The sequence below is a fragment of the Poecilia reticulata genome, chromosome 2 (assembly GCF_904066995.2).
Source record: "Poecilia reticulata chromosome 2, P_reticulata-male-v2, whole genome shotgun sequence".
Lineage (NCBI taxonomy): Eukaryota > Metazoa > Chordata > Actinopteri > Cyprinodontiformes > Poeciliidae > Poecilia > Poecilia reticulata.
Window position 1 is genome coordinate 23,984,680 of NC_088831.1, and position 24,836 is coordinate 24,009,515.

General features: G+C 39.2%; 1 protein-coding gene across 5 annotated transcripts in view; it reads left to right on the forward strand.

Annotated features, from left to right (window-relative positions):
- Positions 1-24,441, forward strand: part of nalcn (sodium leak channel, non-selective) — a 79,793-nt gene extending 55,352 nt beyond the window's left edge. For all 5 annotated transcript variants that reach the window (XM_081601083.1, XM_081601091.1, XM_081601096.1 and 2 more), the window contains 29 exons: positions 7,127-7,263; positions 8,374-8,515; positions 8,978-9,051; positions 11,235-11,336; positions 11,441-11,510; positions 11,733-11,824; positions 11,945-12,067; positions 12,259-12,315; positions 12,998-13,118; positions 13,213-13,344; positions 14,110-14,277; positions 14,380-14,484; positions 15,382-15,488; positions 15,576-15,696; positions 15,812-15,910; positions 16,050-16,143; positions 17,996-18,102; positions 18,198-18,275; positions 18,398-18,517; positions 18,622-18,690; positions 18,780-18,928; positions 19,055-19,148; positions 19,553-19,685; positions 20,454-20,569; positions 20,826-20,983; positions 21,689-21,839; positions 21,936-22,085; positions 22,223-22,340; positions 23,565-24,441. In XM_081601083.1, coding sequence (XP_081457209.1) covers positions 7,127-7,263; positions 8,374-8,515; positions 8,978-9,051; positions 11,235-11,336; positions 11,441-11,510; positions 11,733-11,824; positions 11,945-12,067; positions 12,259-12,315; positions 12,998-13,118; positions 13,213-13,344; positions 14,110-14,277; positions 14,380-14,484; positions 15,382-15,488; positions 15,576-15,696; positions 15,812-15,910; positions 16,050-16,143; positions 17,996-18,102; positions 18,198-18,275; positions 18,398-18,517; positions 18,622-18,690; positions 18,780-18,928; positions 19,055-19,148; positions 19,553-19,685; positions 20,454-20,569; positions 20,826-20,983; positions 21,689-21,839; positions 21,936-22,085; positions 22,223-22,340; positions 23,565-23,707 — 3,330 coding nt within the window. In that variant the 3' untranslated portion in view covers positions 23,708-24,441. The remainder of the gene's footprint in view (positions 1-7,126; positions 7,264-8,373; positions 8,516-8,977; positions 9,052-11,234; positions 11,337-11,440; positions 11,511-11,732; positions 11,825-11,944; positions 12,068-12,258; positions 12,316-12,997; positions 13,119-13,212; positions 13,345-14,109; positions 14,278-14,379; positions 14,485-15,381; positions 15,489-15,575; positions 15,697-15,811; positions 15,911-16,049; positions 16,144-17,995; positions 18,103-18,197; positions 18,276-18,397; positions 18,518-18,621; positions 18,691-18,779; positions 18,929-19,054; positions 19,149-19,552; positions 19,686-20,453; positions 20,570-20,825; positions 20,984-21,688; positions 21,840-21,935; positions 22,086-22,222; positions 22,341-23,564) is intronic.
- The last annotated feature ends 395 nt before the right edge of the window (positions 24,442-24,836 follow it).

Consider the following 24,836-nt stretch of genomic DNA (forward strand, 5'->3'; position numbering starts at 1 on the left):
TTAAGAAATGGGAACATATATGGGACTTGAAGTTGTTTTCGGTATTAGGAACAGCTATCAGAGGTTTATGGGCTGTGTGGCTTTACAACAGCTCCAAAGCACGGCTCATTACCCAGCTAATGTGAGGAGAGGGTGACCCTGCTGACTCGCTCTCAGCTCTCTGTCCCTTGGGCCCCACAGCCATGCTTTCCCCAAGGCTAAAGGAAGACAGTGAGGAAATGTTGAGTCAAGAAAGGTCAAAGTGAATCACATGCACGCTTACATGTCTGCATAATAGAGGTCCGTTGTTTAGAAGGGATACAAATCCTGCATCATTCATCGAAGAATGAGATAAAGATGCGTATTTGTATAATGTTCAGTCTGATCCACATCCTTCCACATAAACAACTCCCGTCTGGATGTGTTGATGAATGTGTTGTTTTGCTAGGCTCTGATGGCTGAATGGTAAAATGCAGATGACTTGACCAGTACGTACGCACACGCCTACAGGCATTCAGCTTATCTGTGTGGGCGGCAATTTCGTAGGTGGCTGTTCAGCAGTTCCACATTGTTTCTGCTGGCTGGTCTCTCAAATATTCATTTTCTATGTTTGTGCGTACAGAAGGTCCTTCAACAGGGACCAGTGGGATGGTTCGGAGGGCTTGTTCTGTGTGATGCATGGAGCATAGACATGACTGTCACATAAACAGCTAATGCTTTTACTCCTGTGCTTTAGAGTACCTGAGTGACTAATGACCAATTCTTAAATGTTGTACTGTTCCCACATTGTGTTAGTGGTTAGTGATACTCAATGGGTGGATGAATTGTTTGAAGACTGCTCCAAGATTAACAGACTTCTTTTTTTTTTTTTTTTTTCAAAAACTGCAAGCCATATGTTAAATCATGAATTAGTTATCATAAATTTTTATTATTTTTCATAAATTAATTCTACTTCACAGATCCTGTATCCATTGTTTCGGTACTCTGATAGCTAACAGGTGCGCCTCAGTGAATTTGAATATCCTGGAAAAGGTAATCTAGTTCGCTTTGTGAATTTTCTCCAAACTTTTTAATTGAGTTCTGCTTTACAGTCCTGCCAATGCTGTGGTTTCCTATCTTTCTTAGGGAAACTTTTTTCTTCCAATATTTTTCCTTGCTCTTAATATTCTGTTATTAAATAGATTAATTAATTCAATAAATTAGTACATGTTCCTCATGGTTATTTAAATATGTTAAAAACTAAATGCATATGAAAACATTTTTTCTCATTAAAGTTTAATAATAAAAATAGTTTGCAGTATCTGATTGGTTAATTTGCACAGCAGGTCAACTTCTGACAAATTATATAGAAAGGATCAGTGGTGGCTCTTCATACCAAATCCATGCAAACAAAATAAAACCACAAACACATGATGTGTTTCAGCACAAAACTGAAGTTAAATAATTAGAATATTCTTTCCTTGAAACAAAATGCATGTTTTTACTAACAGATATATAATAAATTATCTACATGTTGGATTACTGTTTTTAAACAATTGGGGACACATTAAAGTTGCACATTATTATTTAGCTGTTGAACTATAGCACCTTTGGACCTTCATAATAAAAGTTTAAAATCCAATTGATGTAATTGTTCTGAAAAATAGAGTTACTTACTTACACACATATTTGTCATATGATAAAATAAAAGTTAGTGATGTTATTATTATTCTGGGTCTAAGTTGTAAAAATTTAATTTTACACAATATTCAAGATAAATTTCCAGCATCTTTTTTGTGTTCTCTCTAATCATGGCTGCTTTTATCAAACCCACATTTTCCTACTGACCTTTCGCCATTACTGAATTTGGCACAATGCTAATGGCTAATGTTTGTCAGCGCCACCCAAGTCATGGTCTGAAAATCCATGAAAAATCCTGAATGAAGAGCTTCCTAGCTCAGCGGAGCCTGAAATTGGCTTAAATGGAGGGGGAAGTGGTGGACGTTCACCTGAGTGAGTCTTAAGGCAAAACACATTAGTCTTGCTTCCATTGTTGCGCCGCTGCCCATGAAATTTCTTCGATGGCAGGAAATGTCGTACTTGGGTTTTATCTGCTTTTCGCTGGTGACTCCAAGAGACATAAAACTCCTGATTTGAGCAGACAACTGTAATGCAAAGATGTGGTTAGAAAATACACATCATATACACTTGGAAGCATGCATTAATTCTAAAACTTAGCGGAAAATATTGTATTATTATTTTTGTCAGTGAGCCACAACGATACTTTAGACTTTAGTGATTGTGTTTTTATGTGGCAAGACAGAATGTCCAGCTGGAGGCAGCTCTTCTATCTGACGCTACTTCTGCGATGTATGTGCTTGCTTCATAGCAAGATTGTATGTCAATTTCTATATGAATACTGGAAACAATTTTTTTTCAAAGAACAGTGTTTATGAGCTATGTAGAGCATAGCTTAAGCACTATAAACATTTAGTTTTTATAATTATTCATTATTCAGCAAGGTGACTACGAGCACATCATGATCGGTAATATATTTAATTTAAATTGACAAATTAGTTTTTGTGAAACAGTTCAAGCTCAGTCAGATGAGAATAGATACTCCCAGTATAGTGTCACAGGCAGTGTTGTGGTCAAGACCATCTAACCCGAGACCAAGACAATACCAAGACCAGAGTGTATCGAGACCGAGTCAAGACCAAGACCAGCGCCGCGCTCTACATGATATGATAAAATGTGAAATATGATCAAATTGATCTGAAAGATCCATATTCCCATAAAAACAAATAGATATTAAATACTTAATAAATTTAACCAATATTAAATTTAACAAACTCTTTGTTCTGCTTTGCTTCCATCTCTGTGCTATGATCTGCGATGGTCTCGTGCCGTCCCTAAAAAGATAACGCCCTGGGTATTTACCCATGTTGTTCATGTCAGAAACCACCACTGTCTGCACCATTAATTAAACATAGCAATTGAGGCAATGCCCTGACGCTCAACTATGAACACTGACCAATGAGCAACAAGCAAGAAGTAGATACATGTATGCCAGTGGTTCCCAAACTTTTTGTCCTGCGCCCCCCCAGTGGTTTACAAACATTTTCTGCCCCCCCCCCCCCCTACAAATAGCTGTGTGGCTGAACGATGTGTTTTTGAGGGGGGCAAAATGAATCTATGTAGCTGAACATAGACAACAACTTAGTCTATAAGCTACTTGTTAACAAGCTTAAGGTGATGTATTGATATTAGCTATCTAGTCATCTTTTAGCTAACTTTACCTGCATCAAACAGCTTTACTAAGCAGTCTGTGAACTGTGAAAAGTTCTTTGCGTTTTGCTGGTTTGCTGCCATGATTCTAACACACCTGTGCAACTCCGCACAGCAGCAGCAGGACCAAATGCGGTCGAGTCCGAGACGAGACTGAGACCCGGTATTGAGACCAAGACCGATCTCGAGTACTACAACACTGGTCACAGGTTGTACTTTGTTTGATTTTGGCGGTTTCAGAGTAAAGGAGCCTGTGTACAAATGCACACCACACTTTTCAGATTTTTATTTGTTTAAAAAACTTTATGAACCATGTATCATTTTCTCTTTGACTGAAAAGATTTGCATTATTTCATAAAATATTTAGTGACTTTATTATATGCCAAAATGCAGAAGGTTTTAAGGGGTGTAAAAGAAGAGAATAACACATAAACACAAAGCCAGTTTATTGGGGAATAAAACTTTCAACTGTGTTGTTACATAATCTTCATATGTTACTGTAATGTCTGTAAACCTTGTGGAAACTAAGCACTGGGGCTACAGGTGAGAAACAATTCTTAAAACGGGCTTTGAGTAAGTATCTGTCTTGAATCTGCATCGTAAAGTTCTTTGCCAATTGTACAAAGAAGTTCTGTTGTGTATGTTTTATTCCCTTTTGCAGCAGACTTATACTTGGTGAACATAATATTGGCACATAACATTTTTTTTTCTTTTGTGTGCAATGTTTGTGCTATCTGGAAATAAAGACCCATGTAGATCAAAGGCAGTAAAAGCCCCAAAAATGATATCTGGGAACACATGCTTTCTAAAGTCTTGTGAGGAAAAAAATAAAAGCATTGATAGAAGCTGACATTTTTAGAGAACTGTAAGCTTAGGGAAAAAGATGGTTGCAGTAAATTTGAAACAACACTTCACACGACACAAAAAGCTTGGCTGTGTTAGAACGTTCCTGAAGATAAAGGCTTTCTTTCTCTGAGTTGGCAGAATTGATCATGACTTTTTGGAGAAGGAGAGCAATTTGAATTAATGTGTGTGAGAGGGGGGTGGGGGGGCGGTATATGTGCTTGATTGTTATTTGTGTGCTTTGCTTCTGCTCCCAAATGTAGAGGTAGACATTTAAAATTACTGCCTCATTTCTAGATCAGTACTGTAGAACAAATAAGCCCATAATTTTGCTCAAAATCTAATTTCAGCATGATGGCACAGGGGCAGCAGCAGTGAAGAGCCTTGATAATATGAAACAGAACAACATCAATTCCAGACATGGCACTCGTCATCAGAGACCGTTTTTAAAAATGCATATATACGTAAGGTGAGGTGCGAAGCGTCTCAGCATTTCAAAGCATGATATTTTTTTCTCTTTTTTATTTATTTATTTAGAATCTTAGTTTAAGAGCGGCTTTTATTTTAACCATTGGTTTGCATTACATCAAGGCACTTAACTTTATGGCACAGAGTGATGCTATTGACTCTGCTCCTCACTTCTCTCTGGCTGGGTCCATCTGTTTAGAGATTCAAGTACTCTATAACCCTTGAATGTATGTTATTGCTGCAGGAGACGGCATACAATCATTAGCCTGAGAGATCCTGCACACATGCATAATAAAATGTTCTCAGACAAGCACTTCGAAACCTGAAAATACAATTTAGTTGAGTTTTATTCTGGAACATTTATATATGTCACTCTTCTGCAGCTTGGCCTTGGCTGCTCCCAATGCTAAACCCATCCATTCATATTCTACACTTGCTTAATCCTCGCATAGTTGCGGGGGTCCGGTGACTGCTTTCAGTGGTCAATGGGAAGACTGCCAAATCCTTTTTTTGGAATATATTCAGTATAAATTGATTTGTTTGTTGAAACAAAATAACAGTCAGGCAGAGGGACATGTTCTGTCCTTTGCCTCCTAAATGATCCCCGAGCTTGAACATATGGATATTCTTCAGATTTTATGAGATAACAAGAGCTGTTGCTTGCATTGTTGTTCCATTCTATTTTGACGTTCTGATGATCCAGTCAGTGATTACACTGGAAGAGAATGTTTCCATTGTTTGAGCTCGCTCTTTTCAGCCTGTGAAAAGCACAGCTTTTGAGATCTGGCATAAGACTTTGCATGTGAAGACAGAATACATTATCTGAAGCTGCTGTGATACCTGATGTTTCCTATCCTGCTGTGGATGTATGTGGTTTGGAAACTTGTTTTACTTTTTGTGAACCACAGAGTCCTGTCGCGTATTTTAGATTATGTGCAGCTTCCGAATGGATAAGAAAATAGGTCGGGCTGTCATCAGTTGGAGCCGCTGCAAAGAATTGTCATATGAACGTAAATTGATCTTTATCTGAAAAGACAGATTGACTAATAATATAAAGTTGTTACTGTGTCTTTGCTGCGACCTAGTAATAGCATTAATGGCACATATGTGGGCTACCAAGATCGTCTCAGATTGTTAATGCCAGTGTACCAAATTTTTCAACTATGATCAAAATAATCTGTGGAAACCATTTCTTAGCTGGTGATCAAATAATATGTCCATCAGTGTCAGCTGCTTAGAATTAAAATTTACCGTGACACATAATGTTATGGAAAAATGCTGTTCCAGTAGGTAACGGCTGTCTGGACTAGGGTGCTAAAAGTCCAATAGGTAAAGAAGCATTACAACCAACCAACAATGACAGACAAGATTGTTTTATGTTTTTTTTTTTTTTTTGAGCGCCGTTTATTAACATTTATAGGAGCCAATGGTAAGGTCCAAGCCCTTCTTTTTTCTTTTTTTTTGTGACTCTCTTCACCAAGTTTAATTTCTGTCTTCATCTCCTTACACCATGCCTGTATCCCTGCAGCCAGAATATAGACGGAAAGCTTAGGCAAGCAGATGCTGCTGCATAATTCCATCTTCGCAGTGTGCCACTCACCCACTCAGGGCAAAAAAGAAACTCCCACATTCTTGTCTGCTAGAAGCAGGAATCCGATCGACAGACCTTCATTTCCTCATTTTATGTCTCTCCTTCCCGCTCGCAGGTATACTCCACTCTCATTCGGTAGCTTGAAATTAAATAAGTGCAGAGAAATTCGTTCGTGCACAAATATTATCGTTTTGCACAGAACTTTTACTGGGAGAGACATTCATTAAGTCCACTCAGTATTTTTTCCCCCGACTGTTACCTTCTCTGAGCGATATGCCGCCAATCACTATTGCTCTAAATTTAGTTCACTTTCAGGCCTAATCAGCAATGCATCATGGGATATCTCCAGGCACCCACACACTGAATACCTGCAAGGGAATTTCAATCAGCCTCCCCCATAAGTAATTAAATGAAAATAATTGGTTTCATTTCCTTTGTCATCTTTTTATTCCACCATTGTGTGCCAGGGTGCACACGCACATTATTCTGTCGCTTCCTTTTTCTGTTTTCCATTAACCACTCCAAAGTAATCTCTCTTTTTTTTTCTTTTGTTGCCATCTTCCCCCTATTATGAAAAGTAAGTGGGATCTCATCCTCTGTGTGGTTATCTGTAATGTACGTGACGTGTGTGTTGTAGGTAAGTGTGTTGCTGCCATCATCAGGCAGAGAAATAAAGCTGCACCTTTACAACTGAGAGAAATTCTCTCTGCCAGACTTTTTTAAAATTATTGTCTTTTTATTATTATTATTATTCATACGTACCGAGGATAATTTGAGGTTTTCAAAAATCCCAAATGTTCCTGCTGTCTTACACTTGAGCTGATTCTGTCCCTTTTTCCCCTTGTATCTTGTTTAAATCCCTCTCTTCTCCTCGCAGTGGTTGCGTCATCAAGGTTGATTTCACCATTTTACAGAAGCTTTTCATGCTGTTCTGCTCTGAATGTGAGCTGACATGCCACACTCTTTTTCTCCCGTCAGCTCAAGCAAAGCGAAGCCAACGCAGACACCAAAGAGAAGCTCCCTTTACGACTCAGGATCTTTGAAAAGTTTCCCAACAGACCTCAGATGGTGAAGATCTCAAAGCTCCCATCTGATTTCACTGTGCCCAGAATCAGGTATTCCATCACGGGGACGGATACAGCGTCTTACAAAAAATATTAACATGAACTTTTTCGCATTGATGTCTTGTTGCAACCAAAAACTCTAGCTAGCTATTCTGGTTACATGCCAGCCAACACCAGTCTTGTGGCTATACGGAATAGGTGGGCACAAAAGTCGTCTTAATGTCTCGATGTGCGGCAAGTTCGTGGCCAGGAGGGTCTTAATGTTGAATATGTGCAATGGGTTTTTATGCATAGATTTCATAATCATGTTTTATATGCTCAGTAGCAGTTTTGGTATTTGTTAATCATATTCAATTGGGTCACTTTTTCCGCTGTATTATGCACACGCAAGCTGTATTACGTCAGTTTGTGTGTGCCTTTTACCATGTTTCTAGAGACTTATGTTGTGTGAGTATCTAATTTTAATCAAAAAATCTTTTGCTGCTAAATTATTGAGTAAGGTGAACATCAACCACAGTCTCAAATCTTTTGTATCCTCTGCAGGTTGTATTCCAGGATTGCCCTGTGTTTAAAGCTAAAATGGAATGGTTTAGATCTGGAGCATATTCAAGTGTTAGACTGTCCATTCATTGGCTATATGAGTTCTATATTATCATTTCTTTTCCAGAAGTTCAAACTACATCACATTGGGGAAAAAATGAGCAAACATTGCCACCACTTTCCTAAAGTCGTTCACATTATATTGCCTAATGTGAAATAAGGAAGAAAAGGGGAAAATATTTCATATCAACTCTGTGCGGATAGAAAATCATTCACATCGAGGCCCATTTGTTGCACAGCTTTTAGCAGGGGAGCTGAATTCCATCCAGCACAGCAGACTTCATAATAAGTTGTATTATTAAGTTAGTGATTAGTGCACAGCTGGGTTTTTTTTTTTTTTTTTTTGCTCTCAGTATAGAGATCACTCCCTCAGCAGCCCATATGTTGGGCTTCTGCAGCAACAGCTTCCACTGATGTATTTTGTAGATGGATTTGCTCTAACACAGTTTAGTCCTTTTAATAAATCCGTGATCATTTTCTTTACCTCTGTATGCGACTGCCACAAGTTATAAAACCGCTGTAAGCATCACTGTTGTTATTTGTGTTTGCTGTAAATTCTAGAGAGAGTTTTATGAAGCAGTTTATTGATCGTCAGCAGCAGGATACCAGCTGTTTGTTCCGCCGTCTCCCCTCAGCTTCGTCCTCCTCCTGTGACCACTCCAAACGATCAGCCATCGAGGACAACAAGTATATTGACCAAAAGGTAGCTACACGTGCTGCTTCTAATTACACATCAGGTCCTCCCCTCTCTTTGTTATTGTTTTTTTTTTCTTTCAAACACACAGAGACACATATAGAGGCTGCTATAGAGGCATATAAAGATGAATATTCTGGGTCCACATAGAATAGATTCTAACCTGGGGGTTCCTATCTGTCTAATAAAAGTAAGGATAAGTATGGATAGGATATTCAAAATGCAGTTTCCAGATACATCTGTCCCATTGCTTAATTGTTCCACTAATGCAATAGTTTCCTATCCATCTATGATCATTAGAGTCCAGTGAAGTGTAGAATTAAGGCATTAAGATTGTTAAGCAACCTTGCAATTTCCCTCAGTAACTCCCATACAATGTCTGCAGCTATGCATTTGGCAAGCTTTTTTTATATGATCTGCCACAATTATCAAACTTTTGAGCTCATGCCCACTCACGCTTCGCTCTCTCAGCTTCGCAGGTCAATTTTTAGCATCCGTGCCCGCAACCTCTTGGAGAAAGAGACAACAATCAATAAAATCCTACGGTAAGACACACCCCTGTCACCACAGCAGGTGTGAGGTTTGGTGTTTTGATGGGATGCTTTATTCGAATGTTTATTGATTGTTACATTGCGAAATTTTGGCTTTACAATGTTTTTCCCCAAAAAACTATTTTGTGTGAGTTTTGCATGCATCAGCTGTAGGAGAATCATTTTAAGAGATTGACTCCTACACGGTGTTAACCTCGTGAAGTAAATGTCATTTGGGGATTACAGCTTGTCTTTGCAGTGCCCATTGTCAAAAGGTTAAAAGAAAGCATTTGGCTGCATTTGTATTTTATTTTTTAAAGGAACTTTCTATGTGCAGACAGATGCCTGTAGAAGTGGAGGTACTAATAGACCTTGAAAATATGTAAGATAATTCATGTTTAGATGGTCTTCTTTGAAGGAAACTTTAAAAATATGTAGATTATTATTTGATGTCAGCTTATGATGTCAATCATTAAGACATCTTTTCATTAACTTGAATCCAGAGAATTTAGCCTAGAGTTCAGACCAGGTTTAACAAAATAACACAAAGAAAATGTATTTGACTCTTTACCAAGATGCCTAAAGCAAACAAAGATTAGATCTGCAACAACGGAGGAGGACGAGGCTCGACGATGTGATGATTCTGGCATAATTAGTAAGATTTATTCGAACATTCTGTTCCAGTTGAGTCAAAAACTGCAACGATTAATCCAGTGGCACTTTGCAGCACAGATGGCTCATGACACAACGTAAATCCTTGAACTGTTTTATAAAAGAAAAAAGTTTTGGTATGACCAAATTTGTCATCTGACCTGTATTATTTGTTGGAACAAAATGGTGGTTGCAGTGATCCATAAACAAAAGACAAAAACATTCTCAAAGGAGGTATTTCTGCATTTGAAAGAGTCCGAAGATAGAAGGTACAAATTTTATCCTAGAATAAAACTTACCCTTTGTATTTGTAGCTATATCCGCTTACTTTTGTGCTCATATAAATGAAAAGTTTTTTCTTACAACACATTTTTGTTCTGGTCCTCAAATTATATCTGAAACGCTACAATTCATTCACCCTTCCAGTACCGGCTCTTTGTTCTTAAAACCAATGCGTTGGTGCACAGACGCAAAATTAGAACCAGACTGATCATCGCTTGAGTAATAATGTAGACGCATCAGACGTCGCTCTGTCACACCAGCAGCACCACTTGTCAACGTTTCACACTTTTTGTATATATATATATATATATATATATATATATATATATATATATATATATATATATATATATATATATACACACACACACACACCTACACACTCAGTGCCACTTCAGACTCATTTAGTGTCGCAAAGAAGTAAATGGATAATTTGCTGTTCAGCATGGCAGAGACAGTGCTAAGTGCAGATTAGATTGCAAACACTGTGTCCAATCTGCGCAGCCCAAATGTTCTGTCTGTCTGAGAGACGGACAGCAGATCAGGAGTCATAACACGTTCTGTCTGGCTCGCCATCTTCCACGCGAGCATGCAATTAGACCCAAATACCGACATATGCAAACTCACACTCTGTAGCAGAAGCAGCAGCCATTCATCCGTGCTTATGACCAATTAACAAGTAATCCCTCTGAGTTGCTATAAATATTACAAAGTGTTGCACAGTGTCGATGCCCATCATGTCGTTAGCTCTCCTCTGGCTCTTTGAAACTATTAGAGCCCTCTCTCATACATAAAAGAAACCCTAATCCTTAAAATGTCAAAACAATACAAAGCACCTTCAAAAGTAATAAGACCCATTTAAACTATTTCACATTTTGTCACATTGCAGTTTTTATTTGTGCAGTTTATTCTGACCAGGGTCATTTTCAGGTTGAATTGCTGTCCATTTGTCCTGCAGCGGAAATGCAGTGGAGAGACAAACTACCCCAGTAAACGTCTCTGGTTCCAGAAAAGCTTCATGCAGCGCAAACATACGTTTAGTCACAGGCTGAAGTCTTTTTGCATGTCTTTTTTGAACATCCAAGATGATTGGATGTTCAGTAATATCCAATCATCTTTGTCTGCCAGATGAAGAAACACAACCCCAAAGCATGATGCTGCCACCACTGTGGCTTATGATGCTTTTGTGATGCTTTTTACAAAGAGGCTTTTTTTTTTTACCGCCTTTCGACTGATACTGAGAAAACTGTTGTCTTGTTTCCCAGGGCTTGCACCAGGCAGCGGATACTGAGTGGATCTTTTGAAGGGCAGCCAGCCAAAGAACGCTCCATACTCAGTGTGCAGCACCACATACGACAAGAGCGCAGGTCTGACACGTGCACACAGGCACACGTTTAAGTTGACATGTATTCCTGTTGACGCCCAGTATTAAGCCGTGAACGCTCCTCATCTTTGCTCACCGTCTCCTCAGGTCTCTGCGACATGGATCCACCAGTCAGAGGATCAGCCGGGGGAAGTCGCTGGAAACGCTCACCCAGGACGTAAGCACACATCCTGAGTCACATTCGATTTGTTTCTCTTTTTTTCCTCCTTTGTTCTTTTTAGTACCAGAACGGTTACGTCATAAATAAATGCGTGCTTGCGTTTAATTACGAGCAAAACACTGCATACAAGTATGTATTTATGCCATTAGTTTTTACACAGAGTGATGGTAATTCAATCCAAATGTGTGTTATGCTATGTTTGTTTGTTTATTCCCCCAGCATTCCAGCACAGTGCGCTACCGCAATGCTCAGAGGGAGGACAGTGAGATCAAGATGATCCAAGAAAAGAAAGAACAGGCAGAAATGAAGAGGTATTTGCAGGGAAAAAGAGTCACACAGCAAAGAGAACCTTTAAAAAAAATCCACAGTACTCTTTCCTTGTAATCCCTTTGCATGATTATCTGCTTGCCACTCAACTCTTGTCTGAGCAGAAAGGTTCAGGAGGAGGAGCTGAGGGAAAACCATCCTTACTTTGATAAGCCTCTTTTCATCGTGGGTCGTGAGCATCGCTTCAGGAACTTCTGCAGGATGATCGTCCGGGCGCGCTTCAATGCGTAAGATTCGTCCAAATAAACACATAACAAATATCTGACTGCCGATATCTTTTCTTTTGGAAGCAAAATTACATCAATGATAATAATAGATCTGCATTGAATGACTGACTCAGTGTGATGTAAACATTTGAAATATACTGTAAAACCATAATGCTATTGTATTTTTTTTCTGTTTCGTCTTTCACACCCAGATCAAAAACTGACCCGATAACAGGAGCAGTGAAGAACACCAAATACCATCAGCTATAGTAAGTGTGGCTCATGATTGTTCGTCAGGTGTTTGGATTAGTACTTCATACGCATTACCTCTTAGTCATTGTGAAACAAAGTTCAGAAAAAGCTGCGTCTGTTACTGAGTCTGCAGATACATCAATTGATGTTTTTGGGGTTTTTTTTCTCTTTTATCAAAGTCACTTTACCTGAATTTTCTCTACTATATGTACTTATTAGCAAAAAACAAATCCACGGTTTCCTCTGGGGAAATAAATAAATATGCCACTAGCAGGCTCCCGCACAAGCTGAGAATATGCAACAATTCGACTAATGTCTTGTAGAGGTGACACATATAAACCATGTGGGACACTGGGTTCAAAGGTCAGGAATTCCCTACTCTTGATGTAATCGGTAACACAATTGAAAGACATTTTGAGTTTCAACTGCTAATATTTGCCACAAGTTATGAATGACTTGCAGTGTGTTTAAAAGTGCGTGATAATAAGAGGAGGGCTAAGCACAGTTTCTATCAGAATCAAAGTGAGCGTAGCACACTAGACAGTAAAATTACTGTTCTGTGAATTAATTTGCAATCCTTTGCATCGTATCCAGTGTTTCAGCCACATGCTAACAGCCGAACTATAAGCTAATTAAAATTCCACATCTGCTTTTTGAAAACCAGCTCATAAATTGCTGCCGATGTGTCTGTCCTCGCAGTGATCTTCTGGGCTTAGTCACTTATCTGGACTGGGTGATGATCGTGGTGACCATCTGCTCCTGCATCTCCATGATGTTTGAATCACCCTTCACCAGGGTCATGCACGTCCCCACTCTGCAGGTATTATAACCCCAGATGGACGGTCGGTCACATGGTGCCGACGGGCAGATTCGCCGGGGAACAGATGTCACCGTAATCAGGACGTGTGTTTCAGATCGGGGAGTATGTGTTTGTGATATTCATGAGCATCGAACTCAACCTAAAGATCATGGCCGACGGTCTGTTCTTCACTCCGACGGCCGTTATCCGGGACTTTGGAGGAGTAATGGACATCTTCATCTATCTTGTAAGAAATGTAATAAGCGATATGACTCTGAGGTGGAAAAAAAAATTATGTTTACTATGGGAAGAAAACCAGAGTTCTGAGTTCTTTAAAAAAATATAAATTATGACAGTGCTAATGTAAACTTTTCAAAGAAAGTAAAAACACAAGAAAGATGTTGCCACTCTCTCTGTTTTGGCATCTTTGCAGTATTGATGCACGAAAAACAACAAAATAAACTCATGATGTTGTATAATTCTGCCCATCGGCTTACACATTCGTCAAGGGTTGTTTTTCTGTCGTTATTTAGCATCTTTATTTCCTCGTAGAATTCGACTTTAAGTTCTTGCACCAAAATTCCCTTGAAGTGTCGATGAGTGGCAGACAAGAAGTGATAAGAATTAATCATCCTGAAACTAAAAAAATAAAATAAAATAAGCTCCAATTTAGGATATTTGTAAAAATTTGAGATATTGAGAAATGTCTCAAATTTAAAAAAAAAATTCTTGGAATCCTGAAATAAGACTTGAAGAGTGCCTTGACTCATCTAATGTTATATTTTTTAATCTAATGCAGGTTTTCAGCCGTCTCCTTTTTCATATCTGTACACACCATTGCTTAGACTTGCAGACATTTACATAGTTGTGTTTTTACCATCTAATCACAAAAAACATTTATCCTAAGGCACTCTATTGTGTTATTGTAATATTATTATCCTGTTTCCCTTAGTGTAGGTGTTATAAGGTTTCTTTTTAAGTCTCTGTGCTGTGCTTTGTTTCCGCACTGCAGTTGAGTCTGATCTTCCTCTGCTGGCTTCCTACTGACGTCCCTCCAGAGTCTGGAGCTCAGCTGCTGATGATGCTGCGCTGCCTCCGTCCGCTCAGGATCTTCAAGCTGGTTCCTCAGATGAGGAAGGTTGTGCGGGAGGTTCTTAAAGGATTCAAGGAGATTTTCCTGGTTAGTGGTCGAGTGTAGCTTTTCAAAATCCTGCGGTTTTGATTTAACAGTCCGGAGTCGGACTCCGTCAGCTTTTTCTGCTCTTGGATAATTGTCTCTTAGGTTTCCATTCTGCTTCTCACGCTGATGCTGGTGTTCGCAAGCTTTGGAGTTCAACTGTTTGCTGGAAAGCTGGCCAAATGCAACGACCCGCGAATCCTTAAAAGGGTACTGAAAGGAACATAATCTCCTTATCAACTTTCCCTTCCTGCAGTGCTAATATAAACTTAGCACTCCAGGATGCATCTGGATGTACTCCCTGTGGAGAACATCCAGATGCATAAATAAAACTGGTTATGTCCAGCAGTTCTACTCGTCCTGGTCCCTAAAAGCAGCATTGGTACTTTAATACAGGTATTAGCTGATATGTTGTGTTATACTAACTTTTATTCTCTAGTTCTTACACGAGATTGTTTTTTATTACTATTTTGTGTTTTTTAACGTCTTTATTTTATCAACTGTTTATAACGATGATAATATCATAACTACTTCTCTGATGAACTGTGGGAATTATTTTAGTATTAATGTTCCCATCATGACTTGAATATGGATCTGGAGAATAATTTTTACCTTAAAAATAATACTTCAGTTATTTTATGAAACAAAAGATTATGAAGTAAATTCACAGCATTTAACTACATATGTACTTAAAAGTATGTACTTAAAAGTACATATGTAGTTTTTTTTCCCTAGTCGTCTTTAATTTATAAGGTCAAACGCTGACAAATCAGTTTTTATCTTCTTTTCATTAAATGCTTCAGAACTAAGAATTTCCCAACATTTGTATCTGTAACTGTATCAACTAACAGCATATGGTCTAATATATATTACTTGTATATATTTGGTTAAAAATATGTTAAAGATCATGATGCAAATCAGAAAGTGATCTCGGCGCTCTTTCTTTTTTGACTTGGTTCAAAACTTCCGCATTTCTTAATGAATTTGCAGCACAATTATCGTCTTTTTCTTAAGAATCAGCAAGTCAGACCACAAACAAAAACTTTGTTTCTACTTTGCTCTTGCTTATTTATTCATTTGTTGTTTAAACTGTGTGATCCCACACAGGAGGATTGCTATGGCATCTTCCGGATAAATGTGAGTGTTTCCAGAAATCTCAACTTGAAGCTGAAGGCTGAGGAGAAGAAACCCGGTTTCTGGGTACCAAGAGTCTGGTAGGACTTCCTTGTTTTGATGTCGTTTTCTTATAAAGTCGCCCTACAGAACCGGTGACTGTATCAACCAATCTTCTGACTTTCCAGGGCAAATCCTCGAAACTTTAACTTTGACAATGTCGGCAATGCCATGTTGGCTCTCTTTGAAGTTCTGTCCCTCAAAGGCTGGGTAGAGGTCCGAGACGTCATCATTCACCGAGTTGGGCCGGTAATAATCTGCAGCTAAAATCATTTTTTCCCTATACTTTCTGTTTCATTTTTTTCTACAATTAAACAGAAATAATCATGATTGCGCTTTAACTCACACCTCTATGTCCCTGCAGATCCATGGCATCTACATCCACGTCTTTGTGTTTCTGGGATGCATGATCGGCCTCACGCTGTTCGTCGGAGTCGTCATAGCGAATTTCAATGAGAACAAAGTAAAAGCAATGGATAGAAATACTGCTATTGACGAATTTCTGTCGATATTTTTTTTTTCTGGAGGAACAGTGCCTGTGTTTTGCCTCAGCTTCATGATTTCAGTGTTTTAATTTGTTTTTTTCTCTCTTTGACTTTCAGGGCACTGCCCTGCTAACAGTGGACCAGAGGAGATGGGAGGATCTGAAGAGCCGACTGAAAATAGCCCAACCGCTCCACCTGCCGCCCCGCCCAGGTACAATGAAGCGCACCAACGCGCAAAAAATTTACATCAAAGGCTTTCCGAGTAACTGCAGGACACAACGCAGAGCCAGAGCGTCAAAAGCTTAACGTTGCGAAAACATCACATCCGCCCCTGTTCTGTGATTGATTGTGCGTGCGTGTCTCTGCGAGCGCATCGCTAAACAGCACCTGCATGATTAATTCATATTTAATAGTCCTTGTTTTTGGCTGTGGATTGATGCCTGGAGGAATTAATCGTGACACTCGAATGACGACCAGCGGTGGTAACAGCAAAAGCCCGAATATGAAGGCAGATCAAGCAAATGGCTTAGACACCGAATGTCACACCCTTCTTCAAGGAAATTAATCACATTCTCACTCGAATTTAAAAACAAGCTCTGGTGTCAATTTATGCTCGTACACAAATGTATCCGGCTTTCTTTCGTGCGTGTCTTAAGTGGTAAGCGTAGGGAAGCGCTGCATCCTTATTGAGTTTGGCCACAGATTCACGCCGCTTCCCTCGCTTATGTGACTGGAGTCATGGGAACAGTCGAGGCGCCTCGGAGGCAGCGTGGGAAATTGCTTGTTAGTACAGACAGGGCTGAGAACTAACAGCAAATTGAAGGCTTCGGTTTTAGTCAGCAGCGCCGCTTGCCCCCGGCTTTAACAACCAGACCGATCCACATCCAGAGGTGTTTCGTCGCTGGCGAGCCATTGCAGCGCGGAGCTGATTAACGTCTTCATGCCTGCAAAAAACGCCAGCGTGGTCAGTGCTTACGCTCTGCAAAACCTCAAACTGATTTAACTGTGAAAAATTAAATCCAAAAAAACAGCGCCTGCGAAGTGAGCTAATTTTTGAAACCTTGCAGCAACAATATAAAATTTCCAACACAGAAACTTAGCAACATCCAAAACGTAAATATGGTATGCTTAAAATGTGATTTTAGAGCCGCAAGTAAGATTGTAGAACTTGGCAAATATGCTTATCAGATGGATGGTTCTACTTAAAATTGTATTTGACTCTCTGAAATTACTGCCTTCGAGCAAACGGTAAAGCCTCACTGTCTATTACCAAATTTGAGTTTATTGTTTGTATTGTTTCCTGACGATACGCCCACTCATCTGTATGAATAAAAGTTTGGGAAAGCTGCACAACAGAAGTCTGTTCAAGTCTTAATCAGATCTAGACGGTCCATAAATGCCATCTTGTGGACACTGAAGGGTACTGCGCTGACGAGATTTGAGACGGCTTCAGTGCTGCGGAGAAGTGTTTGCGCTTCTTGACTTTGATCACATTTTGTAGAGAAAATAATCAAAAAACATCCAAATGAAAAAACAATGTGATGCCCATTTCAGTATTTATCTCTCCGTATCATTAACTTTGCAACCACAATCAAATTTTTGACTGTTCTTTTTAAAATTTCTCCATCTCATTCAGGTTGAAGAGTGTCTCTGAAAGATCATTTTTTAGGTGAACTCTAGTCATTATAAATTTCGGATAAAACCCTCTAAATTGCTACCTCTTGCTGTATGTCTAGGGTTGCTGTCCTGCTTTCTCCCAGGATCCTCTTGCAGTTATCTCCATTCATCTTGTCTTGGGGTGAATTTATTTCATCTCCCTTCGGGATCAATAAAGTGTTTTTGAATTTGAATTACAAGCTTTACACATCTACAGACTCAAATATTTACCCATTCGTTATAAAATAGCTCAACTTCAGTCAGATGGAAGGGAAACATCAGCTCACTTACTTGCCACCACGGATCATTTTCCTTCCACTTCACAATTATGTGGATTGAATCCTTTTATCTTTTAAATTTGAGAAATTAAATTTTTTTTTTCCATGTCATACGTGTTCTTTTCACAGAGAACGGAGGTTTTCGGGCTAAGATGTATGACATTACTCAGCATCCCTTTTTCAAACGCGGCATTGCTGTGTTGGTTTTGGCGCAGTCTGTCCTGCTGTCAGTTAAGGTAACATCTATATATATATTTTTTATTGCACCATACTTTTCTCATTCTTGTCTTTCACTACAAATAAAAATAAATGTGTTTCCTTACTTCTGCAGTGGGATGTAGGTGATGATAAAGTTACCTTTCCTCTTGCCACCATGTCTGTAGTCTTCACCTTCATATTTGTATTGGAAGTAAGTCTGTTTCTGCCTGGGCATTTATCATTCTATACGTTTTGATCACTTCCTTCATTGTGTTTACATACACATATAGATACACATATCGTGATGGCGGGTTTTTTTGTTTTGTTTTGTAGGTGACAATGAAGCTGATAGCCATGTCTCCAGCTGGGTACTGGCAGAGCCGACGAAATCGTTACGATCTGCTGGTCACTTCACTGGGTGTCATTTGGATAGTGCTGCACTTTTCCTTATTGGTTAGAGAAGTATCTTTTTTCACTGAGGGAAATTTGTTTATGTGACGAGTACAGCACATGCAACTGTCTTTATTTTATTATTTTTTATTTTAATACTCTTGTAGAACGCATATACGTACATGATGGGAACGTGTGTGATCGTCTTCAGGTTTTTCACGATTTGTGGGAAACATGTGAGTCAGATTTTGTGTTTACCTCATAAATAATTTCTACCCGGGCATAAAGTCTTGCGGCTCTTAATACATGCGTATGATCCGTGAAGGTGACTCTAAAGATGCTGCTGCTGACCGTGGTGGTCAGCATGTACAAGAGCTTCTTTATCATCGTGGGCATGTTCCTCCTGCTCCTGTGCTACGCTTTCGCTGGAGTCGTTCTCTTCGGAACGGTCAAATACGGCGAGAACATAAACCGGTAACTGTTGCTTATTTTCTAACCTTCTTGTTTAGTTTTGTTTTCTTCTGCTTTGCAAAAGGAGCTGGAGTAAGACGTGATTTAAACGGTTATTTGATTTTTTTTTTCTTTTTTTTCAAATGGCAGGCACGCCAACTTCTCCACAGCAGGCAAAGCCATCACTGTTCTTTTCCGCATTGTCACAGGAGAAGATTGGAATAAGATCATGCATGACTGCATGGTAAGACCAGCTGCAAATAGGTCAGATAAAGGATCATGCATTCCTAATCTGAAAAGACATAGTAACACTTTATTAAAGAAGTGTGCACAAGACTGACACGGCACCGTAATAAATATGACATAGCACGTCTGACTGTTGTCATGAGTGTCATTTGGTAAATATTTACACTTTTAATGAAAAGTCCCAATAAAACTTGGATTAAAAGTCCATTAAGAGTGTCAACTTTGCATTAAAACTGACATAAAACTGACTAATTGTTTTATAGAAAAGTATTTGAACAGTTTATCAAGTTGAGCATGCTCTATTTTAATTTCCTGATTGTTAAATGTAAAGTTTTGTTTAAAAAATTTTTTTTAATTATTTGCTGGTATTTGTTGTTTTGTTGTTTTTTTTTCGGTTTCTAGGTTCAACCTCCATTCTGCACCCCTGACAAACGTCGCTACTGGGAGACTGATTGTGGCAACTATGCAGGAGCGTTGATTTATTTTTGCTCGTTCTACGTTATCATAGCATATATTATGCTCAACCTTCTCGTAGGTCAGTATTTTCTCTCTGCCGGTTCTGTGTCTTTTATAATCATGGACTGTCATGTACTTAGTTTATAACCAGTAAGCACATCAGTGGAAGCTTTATTAACGTCCGGCTAATTATGTGTAAATTTAAGTGAGTTAATATTTAATAACTAGTGTTTGAGCAGTTCTCTCTTTACAGTTGCCTGGTAACATCAGAGCACAGCTCTGCACAATAGCAGGTCACATGACACATTCAGACAGGAAATGCAGCTTTACGGTGAACATAATTGGAAAGGATGAAATACTTGTTAGATATTTAGGAAATAGACTGTGGTCCAAGCTGGATCTTGTTTCTGCACTCCCATTATAAACCGTGAATGCAGGATTTCCATAACTCTAAATATCTATGCAACTCTTCTTTGTTGGTATCAAATAGCCTTTTCATTTACATGCTAGTAACTGTAATAAAATTAGGAAACAAAACCTGTAGTTAAACATTTGATTACTCTCCTGTTAAAACTCCCCTCAAGCTTAACACCAGCAATAACACGCCATTTACTTCACTGATTTAGCTATTTTAATGAGGGATGATTATTTGTTGTTTTTGAATTAAGACTATTTCTAATATATGTATTGATTTATAGTCATTTTTACATTTTGGTTATACTATCAGAGCTACAACTCTAAATCCAGCAGTCCAATTGAATGTGATCGCTCTAAAGATGACTGTTGCGATGCAAACTATATATCCATGTTTATATATCTATTATCTATCCTGACATTTTTGCTGCAGCCATCATTGTGGAGAACTTCTCTCTCTTCTACTCCACTGAAGAAGACCAGCTGCTGAGTTATAACGACCTGAGGCACTTCCAAATCATCTGGAACATGGTGGATGACAAACGAGAGGTCAGAAATTAGCAAGGACACTTGTGGAAACCACACGGGACACTGAGGGTTAATATAGAGAGAAAGTAACTAGAGACGCTGATCTTTAAAGGTTTGATTCCTTTAAATTTAACCATCACTTAATTGCAATACGAACTCGTTCAGTCAAGACACGAAACATTTAACGAAACATTTTTTGCCTGAAAAGCTTTTGTCGTCATGTCAGCATGTCTTGATAAACCCTTTACCTTTGTTCCTGTTTTTTTTTTCTTCATAGGGAGTGATCCCAACGTCCAGGGTGAAGTTTCTGCTTCGTTTGCTCAGAGGAAGGCTGGAAGTGGACCTGGACAAGGACAAACTCCTGTTTAAACACATGTGCTATGAAATGGAGCGACTTCACAGTGGAGGAGATGTGACATTTCATGATGTGCTGAGGTGACGGTCAAGTGCTGCATGTTGTCTTTCCTAAGCACTCATGATGTTAAGTACAACACAGTTTATGTTAAATACTTGAGGTTTCCGAACATGTTTGGCCTCATACCTAAATAAACCAATCATCTTGTTGGGCTAAAGAAAGGAAATGGCATCCAACTCATTGTTTTTTTTCATCTGTCAGTCCATCCATCTTTTTTCCTTCCTTTCTTCCTCACTCCCCCTCCCTCCATCTTCATTACAGGTCTGTGTTTGTTGCCGGTTTCCCATTTAAAGTTGATCTACTGTAAAAGCATCTGGCAAAAACTCATAGTGAACTTTTGTAATTCAAATTTTCCACCTTTCACCTACCCGTCTTCCAACCTCGGATGACGTGCAACACGATAATGTAGTTTGAACATTCAAAGAACATTTGAAGTTTCTAACTCTGATTTCACAAACACTACAAGGAAATGACTACTTTTGGAAAAAAAAAGGAAAAATATTGGCGTGTATTGGAAAACGATAGAAATAAATGCGATATATATTCATTTGTTCCAGTTCTTGTTCTTGTAATAAAATGGACAACATGTCGAATGGTTTATGGGCTCCTTTTTCAACAGCCATTTAAAATCTGACAAAAAATCACCTCGCTTAAAAACAAAAACGTGCTATAAAACTCCTGTCTTTTGGAAAATGTCAATCATATGTATGTGTCCATTTGCCCAGCATGCTGTCTTATCGCTCGGTGGACATTAGGAAGTCTCTCCAGCTGGAGGAGCTGTTGGCCAGGGAACAGCTGGAGTACACCATTGAAGAGGAGGTCGCCAAGCAGACCATCCGCATGTGGCTCAAGAAATGCCTCAAACGCATCCGGGCGGTGAGTCACTCAACCAGACCACGCTTGTCTTTTTCCACGCTCGACTCGCAAGTGTCCGCACATGACACCGTCCTTTGAATGCGTGCATGCTTACAGAAGCAGCATCAGTCGTGCAGCATCATCCACAGCCTGAGAGAGAGCCAGCAGCAGGAGCTGAGCTCCTTCCTCAACCCTCCCAGCATAGAAACCACGGTGCCGAGCGAAGACCACAACGCTAACAACCCAGACAACCCCTCGCAGCCTGAGGTAAAGCCCCCACATCTAAACCGCGGCGGCGCACACAGTCTCACACGCTCGCAGCGTGATTTCTGCGCAGACACATCACACAGTCAGCAGGTATGCTTTTGCACTGGTGCAACAAAGGATATCTCGTCTTTGTTTAGATGAGTGGCCTCCAGCAGCTTTTGAGCCCCACGTTGTCAGACAGAGGAGGGTACAGACAGGACTCCACAGACCTGGGGAGACCACAGAGAAAGTTGGGACAGTGGCGGCTGCCTGCAGGTTTGTTCGCTTCTGTGCTCTGTATTGTACAAGTTACAGGTTTTGTAAAAAGAGAATTGTGTAAAATTGAGCAAAAAAAACTTCCTTGTCTTCACTCTGCTTGGGAAAGCGAGAGAAGCTAACGCTTGTAGCCTTTTTTTTTTTCTTTCTTTTTTTTTTTTATAAAAGTTGAGATGTGTTATTGGAAATTCTGAGAGACTATTCAGATATGGTGCTAACAGCGGTACTGGGGGAACATGTTCCAAGTGAAGAGAGCAGTATATTCACATTTGATGGTAAAAAATAATATATATATATATATATATATATATATATATATATATCACAATATGAAATAAATACCATTTGTGATTGGATCTCAGTCACTTGTCATGTCACGGAACAGTTGCCTGAGCGAATGTGCAGGTTTGCTGATGTTTCTTTAATGTCCGATTTGTTAATGGAATCTCTTTTTTCCGATAACATTGAATGCAACACAATGTAACCTGACGTCACCAACTTGAATTTACCAAAATTAGTAACTATTGTCAAGGCCCTCTCTACTTTGAAGGCAATATTATGTGAGTAAAAATGTCGGATTTGAACAGTGCTTCTTATCTTCCCTGCGTTCAAGTTTTTCTTCTCTTTGTGGCGTTAATAAATGAAAGTGTGCAATACCGCCACCATCTGGTCTGGAGTGTGAACTGGAGCTAATGCAGGTTTTACATCACACATCTGAAAATGGATTGGGTACTTTCTTAAAAATTACATCATGATGATCTTTTTTTTTATTGTATGCAATTTTAATAAATAGTAAAAGATTATTAAAATACAAATGTAAAAAATCTTTTGGGTCTTCTGATTTGAACAGAATTGTTAAAGTACATCCTGTAAAACGTGACTTGCTTCAGTTTCTCAGCAACCATAGCAGTGTCTTCACTTATTTGTGCACTTTTCCCCAGTTAGCATTATTTGCCTGGTATGGTGTCAACAGAGTGACAATAGTTCTCAAAATGCTAAAGGTCACAGAAGATATCATATTGGCAGATTTGAAAAGGAAAAGGGAAATTCGGATGTTTATATTATCCTCGCAACAATATATACATGAACGCTACGTCTCAGAACAGCCTATGGGTTATAGGTACTGATCTTAAATCAAGTAAACCTTTAGTTTGTCAAAACGGAATAGTCTAAATTAGTACCGATACTCAAAATTCTCTGCAAATTCCCTGTTTTTGCCGTCAGGTCGTACGAGCGTCAAGTCCATCGTTTGCAAGATGAACCCCGTCAACGACGAGGCCTCTTCGGGGTCAGAGGTGAAGAAGTGGTGGACCCGTCAGCTGACCGTGGAGAGCGACGAGAGCGGAGACGACCTCATCGACATTTAGAGACGACGTCCGACGGATGTGTCTTCTTTCTTCTTTACAGATCGGATTTGAGGCTTGCTGGTGGATTCGGACCTTTTCACTTCTTGTCTCTGTGGGCTGATGAATGAAAACGGTGTCGCCGCTTCTTTTTACCCGCTACCTTCATCTGGGCGGGTTCGAGCCCAGATGAGCCACTCCAGCTTACCTGGAGTGGCTCATTCACGGAGGCAGCCATTTAGGCATGGATTGGTGTTACGTGTCCCATGTGCTGTCCACTGCTGAGTTTTTCCTATGCAGGCGCATCTGGTGTCAAAGCAGACTGTTGACTGTAGGCCAAACATTAGGTGTATTCATGAACCCAACCGAGAAGCTGCTGCGCTGTGCGTTTTCTACTGTTTCATGTCAATATCTTAATCAACTTCTGTCCTTCGATATCTTTGATTTGTCTCCGTTTCTCATCTCTTGTATCTCTGATGATGTCTCTTGAGTTTTTCAGTGGTGATTGTTAACTGTTGTTTGTCTCATTATCACTTTATACAAAAACAAGTTGTCTTGTTTTTTTGTTTTTCTTTTATCTCGACAAGAAAATGGAAAAACTAAAATCTACAGTTTTGACTGTGAATGTATTTAAAGTTACATCAGTGTGTATTTGTGCAGCTTTAAAACAACTATTTTGTAAGTTATTAGAAACACTTATATTTATCAAGTATTTAATTATTCTATTAAAGGCCTGCTGGGCATTTATGAGAAAAACAGTGGTGTCACTGTCTTTGTATGTGACTTCAGGAATTTGAAATACTTTAAAAAAAAAAAAAGAGAGAGAGAGCAATGGCGAGAGTGTGAGCAGCACGTATACAAGCTTGATTGACAACGCTGAAACACTTCGGACAGAGCGGTCCATTTCTGTAGTTATCGTTGGGAGAAGGCGGTGAAGCCCGATTTTTTTTTCTTCACAGATTATCTGTCTTACGCTATACTATCACAACATAATGACAATTTTAACAGATGTGTAAATAAATATATTTTATAATAGCTGCATACTTGACACGTAGCTCTTTTTAGCATGTTTTCTTTTCTTTTTGGATCAGAAAGTTTCTCCACAGGTTTTGCGTAGCTTGTCTCAAACCCCGGTTGTGATGCTGACTTAGTG